Source organism: Cervus canadensis, chromosome X (assembly GCF_019320065.1).
Source record: "Cervus canadensis isolate Bull #8, Minnesota chromosome X, ASM1932006v1, whole genome shotgun sequence".
Taxonomy (NCBI): Eukaryota; Metazoa; Chordata; class Mammalia; order Artiodactyla; family Cervidae; genus Cervus; species Cervus canadensis.
The window spans coordinates 2,278,595-2,291,514 of record NC_057419.1 but is presented as its reverse complement, the minus strand read 5'-3'; the positions used below and the strand labels follow the sequence as shown (position 1 = coordinate 2,291,514).

General features: G+C 39.2%; 1 protein-coding gene across 1 annotated transcript; it reads right to left on the bottom strand.

Annotated features, from left to right (window-relative positions):
• Window positions 1-3,120: 3,120 nt before the first annotated feature.
• On the bottom strand, window positions 3,121-9,240 carry KLF8 (Kruppel like factor 8). The gene is made up of 5 exons (XM_043458329.1): window positions 9,133-9,240; window positions 6,745-7,309; window positions 4,053-4,158; window positions 3,304-3,440; window positions 3,121-3,143 (listed from the first exon to the last, which is right to left on the bottom strand). Exons 2-5 carry the CDS (start codon window positions 7,253-7,255, stop codon window positions 3,121-3,123), a joined length of 777 nt encoding a protein of 258 aa, XP_043314264.1. The 5' UTR covers window positions 7,256-7,309; window positions 9,133-9,240.
• Between the last annotated feature and the right edge of the window lie 3,680 nt (window positions 9,241-12,920).

Below are 12,920 nucleotides of genomic sequence, written 5' to 3'. Positions count from 1 at the left end.
AGACCTAAACAGACATTCCTCCAAAGAAGACATACAAATGGCTAATAATCACATGAAAGGATGCTCAACATCACTCATTATTAGAGAAATGCAAATCAAAACTACAATGAGATATCACCTCACACGGGTCAGAATGGCTATCATCAAAAAAATCAACAAACAATAAATGTTGGAGGCGGGTGGATTAAAGGGACAACCCTCTCGCATTGCTGGTGAAAATAAAACTGATACAGCCACTGTGGAGAACAATATTGAGATTCCTTTATAAACTAGGAATAAAACTACCATATTAACCCTAAAAACACACTATTTGGCATATATCCTGAGAAAACCATAACTGAAAAAGAGACATGTACCCCAATGCTCATTGCAGCACAATTTACAATAACCAGGACATGGAAGCAACCTAGATGTCCATTGACAGATGAATAGATAAAGAAGCTGTGGTACATATATACGATGGAATATTATTCAGCCATAAAAAGAATGCATTTGAGTCAGTGCTAATGAGGTTGATGAGTGTCAAGCCTATTATACAGAGTGAAGCAAGTCAGAAAAACAAATATCATATATTAATACATATATATGGAATCTGGAAAGATGGTACTGATAAACCTATTTGCAGGGCAGCAATGGAGATGAAGACATAGAGAACAGACTTATGGATACAAGGAGGGGTATGAAGGAGAGGGTGGGACGAATAGAGAGAGTAGCATGGAAACATTTACACTACCATATATATGAAATAGATAGCCAGTGGGAATTTGCTTTATGACCTAGGGAACTCAAACCAGGGCTCTGTGCCAACCTAGAGGAGTGGGATGCAGTGGGAGATGTGAGGGAGTCTCAAGACGGAGGGAACATATATATAACTATGCCTAATACATGTTGATGTATGGCAGAAACCAACACAATATTGCAATTATCCTTCAATTAAAAATACATAATTTAAGAAAAAACTGGGGCTTAACTGTATATTTAATGGAAATTGTTGTATCTATATTTCTTGCTTTGTATGACTGTAAGCTTGGAGGAGAGGAAGGGCTGCATTGAATGCTAGAGACCCAGATAAGCAAGAGCCTTATGGCTCTCTGCTGAGAATATCTACGAGACAAGTAGGTATCTGGGACTCCTTGCAATGAAGCCCAATCTTTGGAGGACAATAAATCAGGCATTTCTTCAGCTGCCTCTTCCAAAGAACTTGTGGAATATCAGCAACAGAAAAAAAAAAAAAAATTATACCCAGGTTGCCTACCAAGGTTGGGTTCCAGAGGGCTTTTTCTACTTACTAAATGTGTTATTTTGGCAAACTTTCTATTCTTGTAAATGGTACCTCCATCTATCCAGTAACCCAAAAAAGAAATCTGAGAGTCATTAGTGTCCCCTCACTCATCAACGTACTTCCTTCTCTCCACATTTACTCCTAACATTCTAGTCAGGCTCTCATTTTGCCTGCATCACTATAGTAGCCTTCATTAAGTGGTCTTTCCCTTTCTACTCTTGTACCTCAATGCTTCCACCACTAACTGCTACACTCAATATGCCTAGCTATGCTGGATATCTGTCAGTTATTAGAACAAAGCAAGCTTATTTCTATCTCAGAGCTTTTGTTTTCTAACCAAGAACACTCTTTACTTAAGCATAGCTGGCTCCTCATATTGGTTATGCTAGTCAACATATGAGCCTTGTTTAGATCCAAATTGGAACAAACTTAAAAAAAAATACTTATTAGACAATTGTGGAAATTTGATATTAAGGAAATTTTCTGTGTGCTAGTAATGTTGTGCTTGTTTGTAAACATCTTTGCATTTTAAAGATATATTCTGAAGTATTTATGATGCAGATAATATGATGTCTGGAATTTTAGAGTGGGAAGTGGGAAGTAGGTAGGGGTGAAAAAAACAAATTTGGCCATATACTAAAACAACTGATGATGTTAGGTGAATGGTACATAGGAGTCCAGTAAACTATTAACATCTACTTTTGCATGTTGAAAATCCAAATACTTAAACATAATATACATATTCAATAGAATCAGCCTTCATCCTAGGTATAGGAGAAGCAAATAAAACATCAACAAATAAGAGTGTTACAGAAATACTGGGACAACGCAGTCTAAAAATTAGTCACATACTAATAGCCTTAGGGCAAATCAACTAAAGCTAGGCTCTTCTATACAGACTGTAATACAGTATATGTTTACAAGAAAAGAGGGTCCCTTCCTTGTCCAAAGTGTCCAAGTCTCACTTCTGAGCTGGAGATGATTGGGGATGAGAAGTCTTTAAGAAGAGGATACAAACTGATGACTGAAAAGCTACTTCTGGCCCATAGGCAGGTTTCTTTGAATCTTTGGTATTATAAAATTCATTTAATTAGAAGACAAAATTGAAATCTAGGATGTTTCACATTAAAAAATCTTACATTTTTAATTTGGGAGATTTGGTAATACTTATTTAGAGTTGAGTGATAGTTCTTCAAATGGGACCATTTGCTTACTCCCTTAGCCTCAACTCTCAGCCCCCAAGGTCTGCTTTGCTTATTCTTTCTTTTTTTTTAATATTTTATTTTTTATTTTTTATTAGTTGGAGGCTAATTACTTCACAACATTTCAGTGGGTTTTGTCATACATTGATATGAATCAGCCATAGAGTTACACGCATTCCCCATCCCGATCCCCCCTCCCACCTCCCTCTCCACCCGATTCCTCTGGGTCTTCCCAGTGCACCCGGCCCAAGCATTTGTCTCATGCATCCCACCTGGGCTGGTGATCTGTTTCATCATAGATAATATACATGCTGTTCTTTCGAAACATCCCACCCTCACCTTCTCCCACAGAGTTCAAAAGTCTACACACAGAAGTGCTTATTCTTTCTTAAGGGTACCTTTATTCGAATGAGAACAAAGGTATGTTATAGGTTGGTGGATGGTGCTGAGCTGCAAAAGCCTGCTTTAATTTCACTGTGCTTTTCAATACTCCGTAAAACTTGTGGGGATGATCACAAGGGAGGGAATCTTATCTGCCTTTATCTTTGCATAAATGTTAAGACTTCCCAATTAGAAAGATCTACAGGGGCTCAACGGGGATCTTAACTATTCAGAAGACACCATGTGTATGTTTTCTTAGGCTGGTTTCATGAAAGCTACTGTAGAGTAGAAACAAGAATAGGGGTAAAAGCCACGAATGGAACCTGTGCCCATAAGTATAAATAGATCAAACTTTGTTTCAGGACTTTCTTCTCTTCCTTTCTCTCAGAGATTTGGTGTGTGTGTGGCAGGGGGTAGTTAGGGTGGAGGTGGGCAAACCTGTATGGATTCTGCGGTGGGCTTTCAGGTGAGAGCTTTTGGTGTACACTTTGCTGCATCCTGCAAAGTCACATTGGTGAATCCGTCTTCTCTTCAAGTCAAGGGACTCTTCTTGCATTTGTGTCATTGCTGCTGGTCTGAGCAAACAAAGAGAGATAGGGCCAAATAATGATTTTAAAGTGGAGGCTAATGAATGAATTCATGTGTAATGGGATCCCCTCTTACATGCATTTAATTTATGCAAATTTAATAAGAAATAATTGAAATTAGTTCAAGCAATTCCCTCAACTAGGCTATTATGCTGAGTAAATGCAGGTCCCAGAAGGTGGTAATATTTCTTTGGGTGGTTTCTGTCCCCAAGCTATGTGAGCATTACATTCGAATAAGCCTCATTCCTAGGTTTAAAGAAATGTGTTTTTTCATCCAACATGGTTGCTAAAATGCAAGCCAATGCTAAGGTTGCTTTAAACTTACAGAAAAAAAAACAGAATGCATTTGTATTTCATAGGAAATTTGTAGATTTTTCAAGGGTAAAAATCAATGATTTACAGTTAGAACATTACTGTGTCATAACATCCATGTCCATGCACATGTGTGCATACAAGCTCATACCTTCACTGAAAAGGCAGTTTATCTATATTTTATTGTCCACAAATTCTTACTATGGTGTCTGAGAATTTGTTCTACTTCTACCACAGACACACACATATATACAGAGAGCAACCTGAAGTAGAGATAAAAGTACTTACTCTTGCTGTAGTCCTTGAATACCCTGTAAGGATCCACTCTCAATTGCATTCTCTTCATTGTCACTTGGGATCTCCAGTGGAGATATAGATGTGGGTTCAACTTTCACTAAAAACAAATAAAAAGAGCATTGTGGGCTACAAATATATGAGTCTCTAATCATTTTCAGGATCCCCAGTTTGGCCAATATTAGAAGTAGCAGCAAGACAGAGAAATAAAGAAAAGCAAAGATGAAAGAAGTATATTTGTATGAAAGGAAGAGAAAAACATTTAAAATTTTAGCATAACAGGATACAGAAATTACTTTGAGGTAAGTGTAGAAAGGAGCTTTCTGGAGCATTTTCACTAGAATGAGCTTCTCTAAGACAGTGAGATGGTGGGTTCCTCTAGGATATGGTCTGAGTATGATTCAACTCTATCTCCAGCTCCCAAGACAGGGTTTCCTGAAAAGTCAGGTTCAATGTGTGTTTGTTTAATCAAACTCTAAATAGTTATCTGGCTGTCCTCAGATCAATGTCTAGGTTCATACCAGAGGTGAGAACATCTCCTTTGGCTTTTGTGTTCCTAAATGAAAATGAGTCATTGAGATGAGACACATAATGGGTGTCGAGTAGGGGCTTGATACATATTAGCAGCCTTCCCTTTCACCTATGTTGGCAGAAGCCCTCAAGTATTTATTGTCAAACATTGGTGTTTCTGATCCCTAGCAAAACTCAGTCCGGTGGTCAGCCCTCTCTCAGATCTAGTGAAATGTTCAAAATTTCTATACAGAAGAAACTTAAGGATGGCAATAAAGTTGAGGGTGGGGAGTACTTGGTTAGTGCAGTCATCTCCATACATTGTATATCATTCACTAAAACATTTTAAGCATGCACCTGTGTCTGTGTCTCTGCATGTGCATGTGTGTTTATGATCTAAATGTACCTATATCCTAAACTTCTGTGCAGATTATGGAAAATAAATAAAATAACATGTAAAGGGTAAGAAAATACAAATAAAGATTTTGATGCTTTCTTCTTATGCTCCAAATATTTTGTGCAACACCCCTTTTTGCCCCCAACCAAAGTGTAAGCATAGCATTTTGGAGACCACAGTGCTAATGGTCTTAGCTTGAAACTACAACACTTTAAAAATTCATTCTGTTTATTTAAAATGGTTCTGATGGTTATTATGGGGCAATTCAAAACTCATCAAAACCATCCAAACTGGCTCGATATAATCATATTCTCACACAAAAATTGTATTTTACCATTTTTATTTGGCTCTCTCTCTACATGAGAATTGATAACAATATTTTTCCCCATTAATTAACCCCCTTAGGAGATATCAGAAACAAGACTGTTATGAACACTTATCATTACCACAATTAACCACTAGTCAATAATAGCATTTTCATTCAAAGGAACATGACAGAGTCTCAGCAATTTGATGCTTGGTATGTTCTTCATTATCATACATTTAGTGATGGAGTGATCATAAGGTATTGAATCTCAAAGGTAGAAAACTCTGAGAAAGTTTTTTTTTTTTTTTTTTTACATTGAGCTGAAATCTGGTTCCTAGTCATTTCTACCTACATATCTCCCCTTTGGTCTTATTAATTCATGCTAAACATTTATCAGCTCCTCTCTGACATGAGTTTGAGTCCTCTCACCATCTTAATCTTTCTCCTCTGACTATAATCCAGTTTCCCAAAATCTTTCCTAAAGCTGAACATCCAAAACTGATTGTAATTCTATAGATGTGGTGAAGCTAAGTATCTTGAATCACTTCAAAAGGCATATAGCCTTTTCTTCCATCATGTCCCATTACAAATTAGATATTCCTCTAGGAAGGGAACTGGATGGCTGGGAGGTAGTGGTGAAAGGGAGATAAACATATCTTTCTGAATTCTAAACTTATTTAAAATTAAGTAAAAGGTAACATTACATCATATGAACTCTCCTCTGGACAAAATTTCAAGTTTGTTCATCAGATGATTTGTTATAACTTCTATCTACAACTGTGCTTTCTGAAGATGCACAAAGAAACATAAGATAGTCTTGTCCTCCAGCAATTTACAATTTAGTTGGGAAGAATGTCCATATACTTGTGATACAGGCATGTAAAAAATAATATGAAGGATGATAGATGCCAAATGAGGTGGAACACAGGAGAGATGGCAAAATTTCAAAGAAGACTATTTAACCTGGAGGGAAGAGAAAAGCTAAAGTGTTGGGAGAGGCAAGGAGGTAAGGCTGGCTATGTATGTAAGGCGAGAAACTTGTTCAACTTTTCTACCAAAGCATTCCCAATGGCGTAGGAGACTAAACACATCCTCTACCTAAGGGTGGTTGTCTCAGTAAGATTAAAAGTGTTTTTGAAGTTCCTGTCTTATCTTAAAATATTATTCAAATATTATATTTTTCTTTTTAATAAAATATTTTAAATTACTTACTATCAAATAATATAGAGGTTCTAGTAAGATACATAGTATTTCACTCAAAGATATGCATACCACAGTTTGAGAAACATGGGCTAAAAAGAGTCATTGTACATTTGTAAGCATCAAAGAAACATGATGAAAACAGTATTTATGAAAAATTGCTCTTAAAGCTGTGTGCAAGAGTAATTGGGAAATAAATAGGAGATACAATATTCAAAAAGGGAATAGATGGAGGTAGGTAAGTCTCAGCAAAGAGGCACATTGTTGCTCACCTGATCCAACATTTTTGCCATCTCCTCCAATTAATGGGACTGTAATGGCTGCAGGGTTCCCATCTGCAGGCAAAGTAGTATACACCATGGGCAGCGACTGCACCACCACCGGGATGGCTTTCAGGCTACCCATCTTATTTGGCAGATTGACTGAGGGGATGGTGTGAATCACATGTAAGATCTGATGGCCACCAGTGCCCTGAGATGAGGCCAGGATAGAGCCTGGAGTCAGAACAGTACGGATGCTTGCTGAACTGCCTGTGTCTGATGTTGAAGTGGACACTACAAGAGTCTGGGAAGCAGGCTGTGGCTTGGGAGGACGTATTGGAGATTGCAGCATACTGGCAGGCTGGAGAGGAGCCTTTGGCTTGTGAAAAGAGAGGTCAACTGGTTCCACCTGGGGCAGGTTGAAATCATTCGCCAGAAGTTCTTCTGGGGGCTCAATCTTGATGTCATTTAACAATGCTGGGTTCTTCATGGGGTTGGCATCCAGGAGTGGTGGAGATGTCATATTATCTCTGTCTGCTCTCTTAAGGGAATCTCTAATTTGAACAGGGCCAGTGACCTAAAATAAATACATAAACAAATGAGAGGTACAAAGTGTTAGTACCCTGAAGAAGAGACATGTAAGCAAAGAAAGAAATCTCTATTATCTTGTTATGGGCAGAATATACAGGGAATTGAGAAAAATGAAGCAAAAGAAAAAAGAGGAAAAAGTAAAAGAGGAGGAAAGAGGAGGGAAACTTTGAGTACCAGCACTAGGCACTGTATAAGGCAGCTATATTATTTCATTTAATCTTTACAGTAATTCTTCAAGATTAATTAGAATCAACACATCTGAGTATCTACTATAAGTACTGTTTTAAGCCCAGTGAGGGCACAAATGAATAAGGTATAGCCATGAAGTACATACTAACATACCAACTATAATGATAGAATAATATGAAAAACTTAAAAGTCATACCATAATAAGTGATGCAGCCCACATACAAGCACATACAAGCAAGGCATTTTAGAAAAAGAAAAGGGAATGATTCATTTTATCTAGAAGATTCGGGAAGGTTTCAAAGAGGAAGTGATATTTTAGATGGATCTTAGAGAATTAATAGAAGTTCTGTTGGCAGAGAAATGGTAAGAAAGAGATTTAAGTCTACAGACATATAACAACAGATAATATGCTTAGAGAATAATGATGCAGTACAGTCAATTGTATCATATACAAAATCTAACTGTGTAACTATTAAATTCGAAAATAATAATTAAGGGACTTCCCTGGCAGTCCAGTGGTTAAGACTCCATGCTTCCAATGTAGGGTGTATGGGTTCAATCCCTGGTCAGGGAACTGAGATCCCACATGCCATGTGGCATGGCTTTAAAAAAAAATGCTAATTAAATGATCACTTTATGCATGCCTGTGTGCTAATTCACTTTAGTCTTGTCCAAGTTTTTCTGACCCTATGGACTGTAGCCCACTAGGCTCCTCTGTCCATGAGGATTCTCCAGGCAAGAATTTGGAATGGGTTGCCATGCCCTCCTCCAGGGGATCTTCCTGACTCAGCGATCGAATCTACAACTCTCACGCCTCCTGCATTTGCAGGTGGGTTCTTTACCACTAGTGCCACCTGGGAAGCTCCATTGCTTTATAAGTAATATATAAAATAACATTAAACCTCAAACTAATTACAATTTTTCTGAGTTCCATGAATTCAAAGGTCAAAGATATGCTCAATTAAAAAATGGGTAGAAGACCTGAATAGACATTTTTCAAAGAAGACATATAGATGGCCAATAGTCACATGAAAAGATATTCAACATTTTTAATTATTAGAGAAATGCAAATAAAAACAAACTATCACCTCACATCTGTCAGAATGGATAACATCAAAAAGTCTACAAATAAAAAATGTTGGAGAGGATGTGGATAAAAGGGAAAACTTTTACATTGTTGATGGGAACATAAATTGGTACAGCCACTATGGAAAACAGTATGGCAAATCCTCAAAAAATTAACAATAGAATTATCATATGATCTAGCAATTCCACTACTGGGTATATACCTAGAAAAAGCAATAAAAAGAAAACACTGACTTGAAGAGATATGTGCGCCCCAATGTTCACAGCAGAACTACTTATAACAGCAAAAATATGGAAGTAACCCAAGTGTCCACCAATAGACAAATAGATAAAGAAGATGTGGTACACACACACACACATACACACACACACACACAATGGAAGAGTATTCAGTCATAAAGAATGAAATTCTGTCATTTGCAGCAACTTAGAGGGTCCTAGAGTGAAATAAGTGCAAAAGGATACTGTATGAGGGAGACTTTCAAGATGGTGGAGAAATAAGATGGGGAGATTGCCTTCACCCCCCGCAAGTACCTCAAAAATTCATCTGCATGTGGAACAACTCCTACAGAACACCTGCTGAAAGCTGGCAGAAGAACCCAGACTTAAAAGGCAAGCCAATCTCCAAGGAATGAAGTACTGCAAAACATAAAGATAAAAAAGAGACAAAGGACTTTGGGATGGGGATCTGTGCCTTTGGGAGGGAGTCATGAAGGAGCAAAAGTTTCTGCACACCTGGAAATACCTTTATGGGTGGGATTGGCGGGGGGGGGGGGTGCTTTACAACCTCAGAGAGGAACATAGCAACAGGTGCTCAGAACGCAAAATGGAAAAAATTCACCATGGAGATCGTTGCTGAACAGCATTTCCCAGCCAAGAAGCTGCTTACACACCCACACCTTCAGAGAGTGAGGGCTAGGTGCTGAGGTTCAGGCTTCTGGGGTTGGACCCCAGGGAGAGGACGGGGGTTGACTGACATGAAGATACTCTCAGGGGGCTAGTATGACACAGCTGAGGGAGTCCGGGGAAAAGCCTGGGCCTCACAGAGAGGCAAGAGGTCATTGCTGCAAGAATATTCTAACACCTACATTTGTGACAGGACCATGCATTTGTGAATTCATTAGGGGGATGAGCTGGCTGCGGTCTGAGAATCCAAAGGTAGAAGAGCTGGCACAAGTGTCAGAGGTGGAAGACGGAGGCCACTACAGTCTTGACCTCAGGCTCAAGCTGGGGTCAAGCTATGAGCAGGCACGGGTCACTGCCCACATCTTCCTGGAGGCCTGAGCTGCTTGGCTCTGCTGAGGGACCCACAATGCAAGGCCAACTCCTCTGGGGAAGTACGTGATCTGCCTCAGACTATAGTGATGTCCTTCAGGTCTTGGCCACAGCAGGCACTGTCCACACACCCCAACTGTGTCTGCTATACCCCTTCCTCTCCCCAGCCAAACTAAGGAAGTAAGCCCTAAAACGCGTCTACTTTCACCCCTCGTGTCTGGGCAGAGAACAGACACCAGAGGACAGCCTACAAGCATAGGTGGACCTAAAACAAAGGCAAAGTACCAGGGGCCACTCGGGCAAAGGAGAGAAGGGGAAATTGCTCCGGTAGTCACATGTACAGCAGATTAAATCTCCCAATTTGCCTGAGACTGTGGCCTTTAGGGGCTTCCCTTGTGCTCAGCAATAAAGAATCTGTCTGCAATGCAGGAGCCACAGATTTAATCCCTGGGTTGGAAGATCCCCTGAAGGAGGGCATGGTAACCCACTCCAGTATTCTTACCTGGAGAATCCCATGGACACAGGAGCCTGGAGGGCTCCAGTCCACAGGGTCACAAAGAGTTGGATATGACTAAAGCAACTTAGAACACACGCTTGTGGGCTTTAGGGGCAACTGTGGATTTGGGGAACAAGTAAAACCTTGAATAGGGCAAGATCTGAGTCTGAGCTGACCCCACATTGACCACCACAGGTCCAGAGGCCTTTCTAGAAATATCGGGAGGATTTTCTGAGTAGGCAAATTGACTGGAGCACACTGTGTAGAGAAGAAAACAGAGGAATCATGAGGACATTTTTCCTACTACCACTCTCTATATGTTTTTATCTTTTTTCTCTCTTTCTTATTGTTCTAATGTTGTTTTTTTTTCTATATTATTCATTTTATTTTATTTTTTTATAACCCAGTATTTTCTTTTTCAAAAACATCCAATTTTTAAATAAATTCACATTTTTTCTATTTGTACAGTACTTTTAAGTTATATTGCAGTTTTTCCATGCTTTTTATTTTGTATATTTGCTAGTCTAGTTTTTAGTATTCATTTTCATTCAGACATTTGTTTATTGGCTTGATTGCTCTCTTCTTTTTTGATCATTTTTATCCTTTTCCCCCCTTTTTCCTCATTCACTTCTCTTTGTATGTATTTGAGTTTCTTTGGGTGTTCTTGGCTGTTGAGTGTTGCTTTGCACATCAGACTTGGGGTTTTGTCTTCTATGCTGTGTGGCCTATAGTGTCTTGGTGCTAAAGTAAGCAGTCAGCCCTGAACCACTGAGAAGGGAAAACTAAGACCAGAACTTTAGACCACCAGGAAATCTTGATCCCATGAAACATTAATGGGTGAGAGCTCTCCCCAAAGCCTCTGTCTCAACACTAAGATCAAGTCCCACTCAAAAGCCAACAAGCTCCAGTACCAGATGCCTCACATCAAACTTTTAGCAAAACAGAAACACAAACCTGCTTATTAGCAGAAAAGCTACCCAAAGTCACACCAAGCCAATAGCCACCCCAAAACACACTACTGGACATAGCACTGCCCTTCAGAGAGGCAAGATCCAGCTACATCCACCAGAATACAGTACAAGTCCCTCCAACCAGGAAACCTTCACAAGGCACTAGTCCAATCCAACCCAAAGGGGGCTGACTCCATGAAGAGAAAGTAAGACTTTCTACCCTGAAGAAAGGAGACCCCAACACAGTAAACTGAAAAACATGAAAGACAGAGAAACATGCAGCAGATGAATAAACATGGTAAAAAGCCACATTACCAAACAAATGAAGAGGAAATAGGCAGTCTACTTGGAAAATAATTCAGAGTAATGATAGTAAAGATGATGTGAAATGTTAGAAATAAAATGGAGGCACAGATAAACATACTGGAGGCATAGATTGAGAAGATAAAAAGAAATGTTTAACAAGGACCTAGAAAAATTAAAGAATAGATAATCAGCAATGAACAACAGAACTCATGCTTGCATGCTAGGTCACTTCAGTCATGTCTGAAATTTTTGTGACCCTATGGACTGTAGCCTGCCAGGCTCCATCTGCTCATGGGATTCTCCAGGCAGAAATACTGGAGTTGGTTGTCATGCCCTCCTCCAGGAGATCTTCCTGACGCAGGGATCAAACCCATGTATCTTACATCTCCTGCATTGGCAAGCGGGTTCTTTACCACTAGTGCCACCTGGGAAACCCGAATAACACAGTAACTGAGATTAAAAATACACTAGAGGGAACCAATAGCAGAAAAACTGAGGCAGAAGAACAGATAAGTGAGCTGGAAGATACAAGGGTGGAAATAGCTGAAACAGAGTATAATAAAGAAAAAATAATAAAAAGAAATAGATACAGTCTCAGAGACCTCTGGGACAACATTAATTGCACCAACATTTGGATTACAGGAGTCTCAGAAGAAGCTGACAAAAAGAAAGGGTATGAGAAAATATTTGAGGAGATTATAGTCAAAAGCATCCCTAACATGGGAGAGGAAATAGCCACCCAAATCCAGTAACCCAAGAGAGGCCCGTACAGGATAAACCCAGGAGAAATACACCAAGACACATATTAACCAAACCAACAAAAATTAAACACAAAGAACAAATATTGAAAGCAGCAAGGGAAAACCAACAAATAACACACAAGGGGATCCCTATAAGGCTAACAGCTGATCTTTCAACAGAAACTCTGCAGGCGAGAAGGGAGTGGCAGGATATACTTAAAGTGATGAAAATAAAAAATCCACAACCAAGATTACTCTATGAAACAAGGACCTCATCCAAATTTGAAGGATAAATCAAAAGCATTACAGACATGTAAAAGTTAAGAGAATTCAGCACCACCAAACCAGCATTGCAACAAATGCTAAATGAATGGCTCTAGATAGGAAACAAAAGAAAAAGTAAAGGCCTATGAAAACAAACCCAAAACAATAAAGTAAATGGTAATGAGATCATATTGGCTTCCCTGATAGCTCACTTGGTAAAGAATCCTCCTGCAATGCAGGAGATCCTGGTTTGATTCCTGGGCCAGGAAGCTCTGCTGGAGAAGGGATAAG